Here is a 15145-nt window from a genome sequence, read left to right as displayed (position 1 = left end):
TTTTTTTCTGTGTATTCTTAAAAGTACATTTTTTTGCTCAAACAAAAATGTATATTTCACTATTAAAAAAAACTGGTTCAAAATAATTCAGTGTACAAATGTGGCAAAATGTTAAAAGTTGGTGGATTTGGGTATCTGGGTTGGGGGTATATTGGAGTTCACTGTGTGGTGTTTGTATTTTTGCAGCAGCTGTCCTCTAAGTTTGAAATTAGTTTAAAATAAAACATTAAAAAAAGAAAGTATCCAGAGTACCTAGAGAAGAAATCTGGTTGGGAAACCCTTTCAGTCATAATTTTAGTTTAAAATCAGGCTGCAAATGACTCACTCACAGAGGCACTGCCTTATTAAACAGGATTAGAACAAAAATACAAAGGAAAAAAGAAAAGATCTGCATGGTAAGAGAAGAATCATATTTCATAAAAAGAAAACCCTGACTAGCAATGAAACTGACTGAAAACAATATAATAACTTTGTGATCACTGGAGAGTGGAGGAGTATGCTAGGATTTTGTGAGTACTTATCAACTACTAAGTGCCAATACTCTACAGGACACTTAATATAAGCCATCTCATTTAATCTGCACGATAGCCCCATGAGGCAGATATCAGCATCTCCATTTCACAAACAAAGATATAAAGGTTCAAAAGTCAAAAATCATGACTGGGATTTGAACCTAGGCTCTTTCCCTGATATCTCAGTACCTTCTGAATTAAATTGCAAGATTCAAGATAAAAAGAAAATATTTTGAGTAGCTGACTCTTAAATACGACTTACGAAGATCTATCTAGTAATATGCTTCCAAATTACTTCTCAACAAATAATAACTTATATAGAGCTAAGCTTGTTATCTTTGAGTCCTATAATTTGTCTGCAGGTTTAACTTGTTCTATTTCCCACATTCTTTTCCCTTTCATTTATCAGAGACAATACATTTGAAGTAATTTATATTCTTAGCATGTATCTATATCTAGATACCACAAGAATTAAAAGACTGCCTGCAAATGAAACCATGTTCCCTTTCTACCATCCTTTTACAGTGATGAATTTATTTTCTGATTTCAATTCTAATCACAGATTTGCTTGACCATCTTTGTTCAAAGAGATCTAATGTTAGCTAGATTAAAACCTGATGGGAATATAACACTAGCAGAAAGTACTTCAAAAAAAAATCCTTTTACCATATCCCTATGCTAAGAATAACTACTGGAATATCCCAGTTCTGCACAACTCTAACATGCCTATATTTTATTAACTATTTTTTAAATGGCATTATTTTGTATAAGATTTTTTAAACATATAATTAGAGCAATTGATTCATTCAAAAACATTTACTAAGCATATAAGTACAAAGCACTATACTATGCATTGTATGTAAAGTGATGACTGAAATAAACGTAACTCCTGCTTTCACTGAGTTATCAGCCCAATAGGGGAGACAGACTAACATGTAATTACAAATCTAAAGTGTTATAAAAGAAATAATCATGATGGTGTGATTGAGGATTTGGGGAGAGGCCTACTTAGGTGAGTCAGGAAAAGCCTTCCTAAAAAAGCAACAGTTAGGTTGAGTCTTAAGAATGAGAAGTAGTCAGCCACATAAAAAGTGGGGAAGAACATTTCAGGTAAAGCAAACAGCAAGCATACAGCCTGCTGGAAAGAACCAGATGCATTTAGAGAAAACAAAGAGAACCAGTGTGGCTAAAGCACAGGGAGCTAAGCAGGGGTCAGACCATGCAGGTCTCACAGGCCATGCCAGAATTTGGATTTTACCTGAAGTGCAACAATGAGGCACTTTAAAGCTGTAAACACAGAATTTAAACACAAAGTGTCAAGAACCAATTTACTTTTTTTAAAAAATCACTTTGGCTGCTGAGGAAAGGAGAAATTTGCGGGAAACAATAGAGGAATCAGGGGGATCATTTAAGGGAGTACTGCAGTACTCAGTAGACTCAGGTGGTTCAGTGAGTTGGAGAGAAGCAGACAGATTCAGAATATATTCTGAAGGACGAATTTATAGAATTTACCAACAAATTCCAAGTTGAGGGTCAAGGACAGAGAGAGGAAAAAAAAAATCCCCCGGTTTCTGGTTTTAACAACTGGGAGGACTGACTGAGATGAGAAAAACTAGAGGAAAAGTTTGAAGAGGAAAATCAGGAGTTGTATTTTGGACATGTTAACAGTGAGATTATTCTATGAGACTTTCAAATGATGATGGAAATCAGGCAGGTGGATATTTAAATCCAAAGTTTCAAAGAAAGGTCTGATCCAGAGACAACCCCTCAAAATAGGATATGATTATGGAAAATCAAACAATGATATTATTCATAACTGTGGAAGGAATTGATTTCCTAGCCAAACAGCCAAATCATAAGTATAATGTAGGAAAATGGCTGGATTCAGATACGATCTAGGAAGTCTAGAGATTCAAAAGCCCTTGTACTCTTATACAAGGTCACTCAATAGATGTCTGAATCAGTCTGATGAAAGTTAACATCAAAGAATCCAAAAAGAAACTATATAAGAAGAAAAACAGGTCTTTCAGTATAAAACACACCTTTTGGTAAAATGATATAAAACAAGAAAAAGGATCAGTAAAGAGGTGCTTTCTGGAGAGCTCTACATCTGAATTTAAGGGCCTAAATAAATAATAAATAGAATAAAAACCAAAGAGAAGAATCACGATAATGTACTGTGAATTGCTAATTACAAACTATATGTACACAGTAATACAACTATATACTACACACATACGTGTGTATACGCATGTATAATTATTATATATTGTTACCTCCTTGAGGTCTGGGGTTTGTTTATTTCTGTATCATTAATGCCTATAAAAGTGTACGGCACACACTCAGTGATTTAACTAAATGTTTGCTAATCACATGAATGAATAAATGAACAAAATATATACTTGAAGGAAATTAACCAAGACAGAAGTGCAAAAATAACTTGATACACAACTTCATACCTAACAAAAGAGATTTGAGATTTTTTTTTTTAAGTTATAGATCTAGAAAAAGCAAAAACATGGGTCTGGACCAAGACATACTTCAATAGCTTACCCCACTGGATCTAACCCGATTACTTAATAGAGTAAACTATGGGGATTACTGAATTGCCTTTTTATAACAAGTACTCTAAAATTAGGATAAGCAAGTAAATCAAAGGCTCCTACCTATAGGAAAAAAAAAAAAAAAACACTGACAATTAAATACAATAGAAAATACTTTTCCACACATTAAATACCACAACGCTGCACTTTACCTTAAAAAAAAGCACATTATTTGCCAGGAAACAAGAGAGCTTTAAAAAATATACAGAAATGTATGTGTTTAGAAATACAGTACATATTCACCACTCTTTAATGGGAGCATCTTGAAATATAAAATATCATACCTGCAAGCAAAGTACAATGGAGTGGCTCCTGATACATTTGGCCTATTAATATCAGCACCACTGTCTAGCAAGCATTGCACTGTCTGAAAGAAAAAGAAAAAATTGAAAGTAAAGCCAGGGATGTCAAAAAAAAAAAAGACACAATTATCTCAATTTTAATCCATATAGCTATATAGAACAGATACAAGCAATGAGTTATTAATACCTCAATATCTCTTTTCTAAGGAAAGTTGTTCCCACAACTTGAAGCTTTAAAGGGGAATTGAGTGGGCATGTGACAATTACAAATGACCAAATAAATTCAACTTTTTAGTAAATTCTCCAAGCCTTTCCTGCACCATACAGCGTGTATGAATTATCAATGCAATATAAACTGTGTACTTGAGAAGGCCGCAAAGCAGTGCCGTAATACAGTAGTCATTAGTCACATGTGGCTACTGAACACTTAAAATTTGGTTACTACAACTAAGTAACTGAATTTTTAATTTTATTTAATTTTAATTAATTTAAATGTAAATAGCCACATATGGCTAGTGGCTAACGCACTGGACAGTACTACGCTAGATGTTTGAATTTAAAAATCAAGAAATTTTTACCTCTAAAAACACAACATAGGCACGAACTCCAACTTTCCTGGAGTCAAAGAGCGTAAGTACAAAATGTTAAAAAACTGAGAAGTTATTTTGCTATTAACAATAGCCAATGCTATTCTCTGATAGTCATTCACATATATGCATTGCCCCCTAAGCTCTGTAATCATTTAACTAATAGGAGAAAGCAAGCTAATAAAAATCTTAAGAATACATATCTGATGACCAGAGATAGTACAGGGCCCATCTGAAAACCTTTCAAAATTTTTTTTTCTAGTTTTATACCTATGATCATCATTTGAGTTTTTCTTGCAAAAGGAGAAAAACAGATAAACATAAACAGTTCTGTGGAATTACACTGTTTAATACTATTTCTGGAATGAATATGTGTTCATCTGTATTGCTGCTCTTAAACCTAGTACAACGGCAGTAAGGTAATAGGAAATAAAATGTATAAGGAAGAACAGGAAAGAATACAACAGCATACTAGAGAAGTCAGTAAGTTTTTGGAAGATGAGAAGGAAATGGAGGAACAGTAACTGATTTAGCAGATCAAAAAAAGATGATGCGTAAGTGCCTGCAAGGGGATATTCTAACAAGCAACCAAATTCTCAATCAGAACACAAACACAAAAAAACACAGGAATTGGAAGTACCAAGTAGCTTGGACGTAGGGATGGTTATGTGGAGATGAAAACAAGAGGAAGAGTTGACAGCCTGTAAAATAAACAACTGGACCTCCCCCAGAACACTTCCCCCTAAACCATACAGCTGGCCACTATCCCTCCGTGAACAGTCTCAAAGACAGAAGATTTATTCTCTGGACAAAGTGACTAGGTGGCTCTGGATTAGTAGACAAGCAGACAGGAAATACAGTTAAAGGCAGGGATGAGGAGACATGCTGAAAACAAAAAAAAAAATAGGTAAAAATTTTCAGTCCCAACATTCCACTAAGCTCCCAGAAATCCAGCAAACAGGATGAAAACCTCAAGTAGGAGGATACTGAAGGTTTCCTCTCTGGAAACTTGTACCAGAGAAGACTCCTACCATTACAGGCATTTCAGAGTCAACAAAGAAACAGCCCAGTTCAAATCAATCAGTCTAAAGTAGTGTTTCTCAACTGGGGTGATTTTGCCCCCTAGGGAACATATGGCAATATCGGGAGACATTTTTTGATGTTCATGACTGGGGAGGGAGAATGCTATTGGTATCTAGCAGAAAGAGGCCAGGGATGCTGCTAACCATCCTACAATGCACTGGATATTTTTATCCAGCTACAAATACCAGTACTGCCAAGACTGAAAAACTACAGCCTACAATGACACCAACAAGTCAATAAATCCAGCCCATGTATATAACACAAGGATTCCCGTCGACATTTAGTGCCACACCACTATACATGAATGGACAGGCAATATTTAAGAGACAGCTGAGGCAGGTCTCTAACCTGAATGACAAAAATTAAACCAAACAGACAAAAGGAACTCAGAAAACTAAAGACAAAACAGGGATCCAAAGAAAACAACAACAAAAATTAGAAAAGTAATCGATATACTTACAGGGAAAACAAGGATATTATACCCATGGAACAAGAACAAAATACTGGGGGGAAAACATTTGGAGAATAAGAAATATAAAATCTGATAGTAGAAATAAAACTTCAAGGACGTTTAGAAAAACAATGTTAACAAACTCCCATTGTTCCTCAAAGTAGAAAGTAAAAAGCAGGAAATACAAGAAAACTAGTGGCTCAATCATCCAGGGAGACATAACTTCAGAAATTAAGAATAAAGAAAATGAAGGGCGTGGAGCAGTAAAGAGAAATGATCAAAAAAAAATTTCAAATAATACCAAAAAGTACCCAGAACTAAAAGACATAGTTGCCAGATTGAAAGGCCCACTAAGTGCCCAATAAAATAATTAAAAGACCTTTGACAAGGCACAGAGTGGAATTTCTGGAGAATATGTGCAATACTGGAGACAAAAAACAAAAACAAAAAACAAAAACAAGAGCTTGGAGAGATAAACAGAATTCAGATTGCCATTAAACCTCTTAATAGGAACACTGGCACCCAAAAGGTGAAATGCCTTCAAAATTGTAAGGTAAATGACTTCCAATATAGAATTCTATGGCCAGCAACACTATCATTCAAATATATAAATATATGGGTATAAATAAAAAACACATTTAGCTAAGTAAGATTTCAAAAACAGAAAAACAGCTTCCAATGCACCTTTTCTAAAGAAACTACTAAAAGGTATCCTCCTCCAAAGCAAGGGAACAAGCCAAAATAGAAGATATGGAATACAGAAAATTGACGATCCAATGCAGGAAAAACACAAAGAAAAACCGGAGTTGTTTTTTCATTTTGTTTTGCTTTTTTAAAGATGAAAACTGAGATTATTTGTTTTTGTGGAAAATAACACTGGGAGTAGTCTACAGGAACATATAGAAAGAATTACTGATTCATAGAAAGAAAACTAAGCAAAGCCAATTATTAACTTGAAGAAAAATAGTCATCCTGGAAGGAAAATGTTATAAAGAAACAACATCACACTCTAAGATCAGGAACAAGACAAGGATGGCTGCTGTCACCACTGTTATTCAACATTGTGCTAGAAGTGCTAGCCAGGGCAATCCGGCAAGACAAAGAAATATGAGGCATCCAAATTGTAAAGGAAGAAATGAAACTGTCCTTATTTGCAGATGATATGATCTTATATCTGGAAAACCCTGAGAAATAGACAATACAGCTACCAGAGCTAATAAACAAATTTAGCAAGATAGCGGGATACAAGACTAATGCACATAAGTCAGTAATTTTCTATATGCTAGAAATGAACAAACTGAAGAGACACTCAAGAAAAAGATACCATTTTCAATAGCAACTAAAAAATCAAGTACCTAGGAATAAACTTAACCAAAGATGTAAAAGATGTATACAAAGAAAACATAACTCTACTAAAAGAAATAGAAAGGGACCTTAAAAGATGGAAAAATATTCCATGTTCATGGATAGGAAGGCTAAATGTCATTAAGATGTCAATTCTATCCAAACTCATCTACAGATTCAACACAATCCCAATCAAAATTCCAACAACCTACTTTGCAGACTTGGAAAACTAGTTATCAAATTTATTTGGAAAGGGAAGATGCCTTGAATTGCTAAAAACACTCTAAAAAAGAAAAATGACGTGGGAGGACTTACACTCCCTGACTTTGAAGCTTATTATAAAGCCACAGTAGTCAAAACAGCATGGTATTGGCACAAAGATAGACATATTGATCAATGGAATCAAATTGAGAATTCGGAGATAGATCCCCAGATCTTTGACCAACTGATCTTTGATAAGGCCCCAAAAGCCACTGAACTGGGACATAACAGCCTTTTCAACAAATGGGGCTGGAAGAGTTGGATATCCATATCCAAAAGAATGAAAGAGGACCCCTACCTCATACCCTACACAAAAATTAACTCAAAGTGGATCAAAGATCTCAATATAAAGGACAATACCATAAAACTACTAGAAGATAATGTAGGGAAACATATTCAAGACCTTGTATTAGGCAGCTACTTCCTAGACCTTACCACCCAAAGCACAAGCAACAAAGGAAAAATAGATAAATGGGAACTCCTCAAGCTTAGAAGTTTCTGTACTCAAAGGAATTTGTCAAAAAGCTGAAGAGGCAGCCAACTCAATGAGAAAAAAATTTTGGAAACCATGTATCTGACAAGACTGATATCTTGCATAGATAAAGAAATCCTACAACTCAATGACAATAGTACAGACAGCTCAATTATAAAATGGGCAAAAGATATGAACAGACAGTTCTCTGAAGAGGAAATACAAATGGCCAAGAAACACATGAAAAAATGTTCAGCTTCACTAGCTATTAGAGAGATACAAATTAAGAGCACAATGAGATACCATTTCACACCAATTAGAATGGCTGCCATTAAACAAACAAAAAACTACAAACGCTGGAGGATGTGGAGATATTAGAACTCTTACTCATTGTTGGATAACTAGATACAGAAGATCTGAAAGCAGTGACACGAACAGATATCTGCATGCCAATGTTCACAGCAGCATATACAGAAGCATACAGAAGATCTGAAAGCAGTGACACGAACAGATATCTGCATGCCAATGTTCACAGCAGCATTATTCACAATTGCCAAGAGATGGAAACAACCCAAATGTCCTTCAACAGATGAATGGATAAATAAAATGTAGTATATACACACAATGGAATACTACATGGCAGAAAGAAGGACTGATGTCGTGAAACATACGACAACATGGATAAACCCTGAAGACATATGCTGAGTGAAATAAGCCAGGCACAAAAAGAGAAATATTATATGCTACCACTAATGTGAACATTGAAAAATGTAAAATAAATGGTTTATAATATAGGATGTAGGGGAACTAGCAATAGAGAGCAATTAATGAAGGGGGAACGATAACCCAATAAGAACAGATAAGCTATTGTGGGTAAATTTAACATTCCGGGAAAGCCTAGGAATGACTATGGTTTGTTAATCTCTGGTGGGTATGGTGGGAACAAGTTCACAGAAATGCTGCTATATTAGTTTATTTTCTTGGGGTAGAGTAGGAACATGTTGGAAGTAAAGTAGTTATTTTAGATTAGTTGTCTTTTTCTTACTCCCTTGTTATGGTTTGTTTGAAATGTCTTTTTATTCTATGTTTTTTTTTATTTTTTTTTACATAGTTAATAGTTAATTTTTTTTAAAAAGTTAATTAAAAAAAAAATGAAAAAAATATGCAGAGCCCCTCTGAGGAGCTGGTGGAGAATTCAGGGGTGTTGGGCTTCCCCTCCTTGAAGGCTGCTGATGTGCTCACACTTAGGGGACTGGTGGTTTGATGGGCTGAGCCCTCTACCACAGGACTTGCCCTTGGAAAGACTGTTGCTGCAAAGAAGAGGCTAGGCCTGCTTATAATTGTGCCTAAGTGTCGCCTCCTGAATGCCTCTACTGCTCAGATGTGGCCCTCTCTCTCTAGCTAAGCCAACTTGGCAGGTGAAATCACTGCCCTCCCCCCTATGTGGGATCTGACACCCAGGGGAGTAAATCTCCCTGGCAACGTGGAATATGACTCCCAGGGAGGAATGCAGACCCGGCATTGTGGGATGGAGAACATCTTCTTGACCAAAAGGGGGATGTGAAAGGAAATGAAATAAGCTTCAGTGGCAGAGAGATTCCAAAAGGAGCCAAGAGGTCACTCTGGTGGGCACTCTTACACACAGTATAGATAACCCTTTTTAGGTTCTAAAGAATTGGAATAGCTAGCAGAAAATACCTGAAACTATCAAACCACTACCCAGAACCCCTGAATCTCGAAGATGACTGTATAAAAATGTAGCTTACGAGGGGTGACAATGTAACTGGGGAAGCCATGTGGCTCACACTCCCCTTTATCCAGTATATGGATGGACGAGTAGAAAAACGGGGCGGGGGAGGGCAAAAAAAATTAGAAAAGTAATTGATCTCAGAGAAAAAAAAACAGAAGATATTATATCCATGAACAAAAGAACAGGATGCCAGGGAAAAAATCATGTTCCTTCCAAGTCCCTGACCATCCAGCCAAACCACTGGCCACAGCCCATGAATCAGTATACAAATGCACCTCCAGTCATTTCTCCTATCAAGCAAAATAAACAATCAGGTGCACTGTTTGAAATTCTGACCACTGAGATGATTCCCCTTCACCGCTGTCCTTCAGGAATGTCCCAGAAACGGGCTGTAGTGCTTCAGCTGTCCACTTTCAGGTAATACCTGAATATCACCCAGAACCACCTGTAAACCAGGCCCAAGTTTTCTCTTCTTCAGCTAATAAAGAACTCTCCAAGAGGCCATAGCTGTAAGAAGGAAAAGAGAAGGTAATGTAGCAGAAGTGTGGACCATGGTCATTTGGGCCATTTCCACATGTAACTTACTTGTGCCTTCAAGACCTGCTCAAGCATGACTGCCTATATACCACTTTCATTTGACTATTAGAGTGCTGCTGTGCATGTTCAACTTTATGGCTTGGTGAGCAACTCCAGTCTTATGGTAACTTGGTGGCCCATGATTAAGCATTCAGTCTCTACTAAGGCCAACAGCAGGCCAAAAGTATTTCTCCAAAGAAGAGTAGTTATATGCAAAAGATGGTAGGCCTTTGCTCCAACATCTAAGGGTCTGTGCTGTAATTCTCCTGCAGAGGCCTCAAAGACAGCAAACAGCACCTCTATTAACCACCAAATGGACCAAGTGGCAAAGCAGCTTGCAAGGCAGCACAGACCCATGACAGAACCTCCTCCTGCTCCAGTACCCACTTGAAACTACAGCTTTTGAGGTCACTCAGTAAATGGGCCAGAGTAGCACACCCAAATGAGGCATATGTTGCCTCCCAAATCCAAATAGGCCAACCAGGCACTGTGCCCCTTTTTTTGGTTGTAGGAGGGACCAATGCAACAGCTTACCCTTCACCTTAGAAGGGATATCTTGACATGTCCCACACCACTGGATACCTAGAAATTTAACTGAGGTGGGAGGCCCCTGAAGTTTTGTTGAATTTCTCTCCCATCCTCTGACATGCAAATACCTTACCAGTAAATCTAGAGTAGTTGCTATTCTTGCTTTCCAGGGCCAATCAGCATAATATCATCAATATAGTGGAACAGTCTGATGTCCTGTGGAAGGGACAGATGATCAAGGTCCCTACAGACTAGATTACCATATAGGGCTGGAGAAGGGGTATACCCTTGAGGTAGAATAGTGAAGGTGTATTGCTGGCCTTGCCAACTGAAAGCAAACTGCCTGGTGGTCTTTACTAATAGGTATCAAGAAAAAAGCACTTGTCAGATCAACAGCTACATACCAGGGGATGGGTTGATTTGCTGAAGCAAAGATACCACATCTGGAACGGCAACTGCAATTATAGTCACCACCTGGTTAAGTTTATGTTCATCTGCTGTCATCTTCTAAGATCCGTCTATTTTCTGCACAGGCCAAATAGGAGCGTTGAATGGGGATGTGGGAGGAATCACCACCCCTGCATCCTTCAAGTCCTTGATGGTGGCATTAAACTCTGCAATCCCTCCAGGAATGTGGTATTGCTCTTGATTTACCATTCTGCCATATAAGGGCAGTTCTACAGGCATCCACTTGTCCTTTCCTACCACGACAGCCCTCACTACACAAGTCAGAGAACCAATGTGGGGTTTCTGTCAGTTGCCAAGTATGTCTATTCCAAATATGCATTCTGGAACCAAGGAAATAACCACAGAATGGGTTCAGGGATCCTGGACCCACTGTGAGATGGGCATGAGCTAAAACTCCATTGATAACCTGACCTCCATAAACCCCTATTATGAATGGTGGACCACAGTAACATTTTGGGTCTGCTGGAATTAATGTTGATTCCAAGCTGGTGTCTAACAATCTCTAAAATGTGCAATCATTTCCTTTTCCCCAAGGCAGTCACCCTGGTAAAAGGCCATAGGTTCCTTTGGGGAAGGCTGAGAGGAAGATATGCAGCATAAATTTTTGGCAGTATAGGAGGGTCCTGCCCTAAGAGAACCCAGCCTTCCATTCATTCCAAGTGTTCTGGACCTGTAAACTGTCTCAAGTCTGAGTATTGATTAAGGAGCCACGACTCCCTGTTTTTGTGATTCAAGTTAGACTTTTATTCACTTAACCTAGAACTCTTCTGCCTATACAGATTAAATAAGAATTTACTAGGCTGCCCATCTATTTCACTTCTAGGTACCACATAATCAACTAGCCAATGCCATAGATCTCTGCGAGTCAAATCTGATTACTGCTTTGACTCTACTGTCCATTACAGTACCCACACCACCTCATCCTGCATTTTGATTTCAGGTAACATAGGCCACCTTTTGTTCCATGTTTCAGCCAACCATCCAAACTGTTAGTGCCTTTCTAACCCCTCAAGCTACAACACTGTATTCAAAATCTCTGCTTAGTGGATCTGTATCAGTAAATTCAGCCTCATTCAACTTTATGTACCTTCCAACATTATCACACACCCTTAATATCCATTCCCAAACATATTTCCCTGATTTTTGTCCATATAAATTGGAAAAATCTTGCAGTTCTTTTGCAGCATAGCTCACCTCCTCATGGGTCATACTTTGTACCCCATCTTTTGGTGCCTGTTGAGTCTTCAGTCTAATTATAGGTCTGAAGAAAAGAGGGGTGGTAGGGGTGGGTCATGAGAGGAATTGGCAGTGCCCTGCATGCCACCTCAGGATATTCCATTAGTTTCATCTGGTGAAATAGGATTAATCTCTTCAAACAGAGGTATAAGGTTTGTTTCCTCAGGAGAGGCAAAAGTTTACCAGGCATAACAGAGTTAATCTCTTCAGGTAGATGTGAAATGGCTTTTTTCTCAGGGCAGACAGGAGGTCAGGTAGCTGATTTCTCAGGACAGACCCTTACAGGTTTATCTGGCAAAGATAGGGAGAATCTAGGGTTTCAACATTCCCATCATCATTATCAACCCATATGTCCCCATTCTAATTTTCAGGGATCCCATTCCTTTCCCGTCAATGCCCTCATTTTTAACAGCAGACTCCTACAAAGCTAAGAATTCAATTCACTTTGTAATTCAATCACTTACACAATGAGATTCCAGGCATGGTTTTCAGAAATCTCAAGTCTGTGGCTACAACAAATAAAGAGTTTCTTCAGGACACACAAATTTTTGTGTCCTTCAGGTGGCACTTCAGCTGGGAAATCGAAGCCTTGAGCTCATCCCTTTCTTTAACAACTATATCCAATATACTCAGGAAGAACCAGCCAATATCATTATACAATTTAACTCCACAAAACTCCATTAAGGTTTCAAACACACTGTCACTGAGAACCTTGCCTCTTAAAAGCATTTGAGTAGCCATGTCCTATGGTGACACTTTATCTCTATCACCAATTCACGCCACGGACTTTCAGTGCCACCTGGATCATTGGAAATAATGTCATTAGCGGCTTTTAATCTAATCACATTAGAGAACCAATTCCAAAAACCCCAGAATCAATTCAGAAATCTCATCCTTAAGATTATGTTTCTCAAGAACCATGCCTGTTACCAAAATCTGTATTAGGGTTCTCTAGAGATACAGAACTGACACGGTAAACGTACACACACACACACACATATATGTAAATATTATGGTATTTGTTATAGGAATTGAGACAGTGGGGATTTGCAAGAACAAGTTCTGTAGGGCAGGTCACAAGTTGGGAACGAACACCAATGAAGGTTTCAATTAATTCCCCAGGCGAAACTGGCTGGCTAAAGTACAGATAGAAATTCTTCCTGACTTCTTAAATCACCAGTTCTCCTTTTAAGGGCTTCAACTGATTGGATAAGACTTCTCTCATTGCTGAAGGCAATATCCTTTATTAACTATAGATGTAATCAGCCATAGATGCAGTGAACTAACGATTCAAATCCTTGAAATATCTTCAAATAACAATCAGGCCAGGGTTTCGTTGACCAAACAACTGACCACCACAACCTAGCCAAGCTGGCACATGAAATTAACAATCACAATGATTAACATGCAATGAAAATGTGGCAATCCAGAAGGAAGCTAAAAGTAATTATTAATAATACATAATTTGCATTAATATAAATTATATAACTATTAGAATTATATTATGATACAGTAACATGAGTATCCTTAATATGTATCAGACAATGTGCTAAAAAGCATTTTACAAGTATCATCTCATTTAATGCATCCTGTGAAGAAGCTGCTATTACTTCTACCTTTATAAGGAGGAAAATGAGTCTCAAAGAGACCTACCCCAACACACAAACAGTGGAGTAGAAATTAAAACCTAAGCCCATGTCCACAACCACTATGCTATTTACCAAAAAGGAGGAATTCCAATTTTATTGATTACTAAATATAATATTATAGCTAAATTGTCATATCTTCATAAGTTACATCAATCATAGATTCTCTACTAAATAACTATTTTGAGAGTCAAGTCCAAATGCCTAGTCATTTGTGTGTAGTTTTAAAAGAATGCCATTCCTAAAAACCATTTACTTTTATGCTTTTATACTTTTATTTTATACTTTAGAACTTATGGTAGAAAAACAATTCAGTCATTTGACTGACATATTACTCCTCAACAAAGTGGTGAGGCAAACTTCAGGCAAATCATAGTAAGAAAATATAGGAACTTCCATATGTTCCTAAAATATCCTTGTATATAGGAATATCCCAAAAGACATTAAAAACCCTTTCTATTCTTAAAAGAGGAAAACGCTTGATTAAGAAGTGGAAATAATATGCTCTACATTTTCTTTTCCATTCAGAAATCTTTCTGCTTTTCTGTTTTAAGAAAATTATCCCAGTTAAGATCCTCAAAATAAGCACAATTAAAAGAAACAGTTATATAATAAAAAAAGAAAGAAAAACTTTCAGTAGCTTCAACTGCAAATAAAATGTTGCTTGAAGACCAAGGAAGGAGGTGGGGGAGACCCACTTCCCTTAGAGTAACAATAAAAATGTGTAAAGGAATTTGAATGTGATGAATAAAAAGTGGCCTTGTAGCACAGAAACAAACGAAAAGTCACTGGTCTTTATTATTTAAAAAAAAAAAAAAAAAAAAAAAGACGCTTGTTTGCTGATTTTTGTAAAAAGCTATGAACCAAGAAAGGAAGGGATAATGCAGAATCTAGTCAATTATTGGTTAAATGGCATAATACAAGAAGCAGCATGAATGTCACAGATAACCTAAATCACAGTTTAAAAAAACAAACCCTTTAGTTAGTTTTCTGGATGGGGGAAGTAAAGAGAATTCGAATACAGCAGGGACCTAAAATGGACTCACCTAGATAATTAGCAGCCTGCAGCGCAGCAGGTGGTAAGGGAAGGAAGCAGATCTACTGGTGGTGTAGTGGGGGCACAAAGCCACTACCATTTATCCAACCTGCCCAATTACTACTATGGCAGTTCCTACTGGGCTCTGTTGGGAAGGTGAGCCCTCCCGGGTCCCTTACTAGACCTTAATTGGATCTAGGGTAGTGCTTAAATTGGATTCTCATTCCTAGATAATACAGAGTGACAATATTCCAATAGTAAAGCAAAAAGTCTAACCACAATAACAAAGT

General features: G+C 37.3%; 1 protein-coding gene across 6 annotated transcripts in view; it reads right to left on the bottom strand.

Annotated features, from left to right (window-relative positions):
* HACE1 (HECT domain and ankyrin repeat containing E3 ubiquitin protein ligase 1) overlaps positions 1-15145 on the bottom strand; it is a 110938-nt gene that overhangs the window by 61722 nt on the left and 34071 nt on the right. For 5 of the 6 annotated variants that reach the window (XM_037843341.1, XM_037843343.1, XM_037843342.1 and 2 more), the window contains one exon: positions 3400-3482. The exons of the other annotated variant lie outside the window; for it this stretch is intronic. In XM_037843341.1, coding sequence (XP_037699269.1) covers positions 3400-3482 — 83 coding nt within the window. The remainder of the gene's footprint in view (positions 1-3399; positions 3483-15145) is intronic. 6 annotated transcript variants of the gene reach the window in all.

This window comes from Choloepus didactylus, chromosome 7 (assembly GCF_015220235.1).
Source record: "Choloepus didactylus isolate mChoDid1 chromosome 7, mChoDid1.pri, whole genome shotgun sequence".
NCBI classification, from domain to species: Eukaryota; Metazoa; Chordata; class Mammalia; order Pilosa; family Megalonychidae; genus Choloepus; species Choloepus didactylus.
This window is presented reverse-complemented; position numbering and strand designations above follow the sequence as displayed.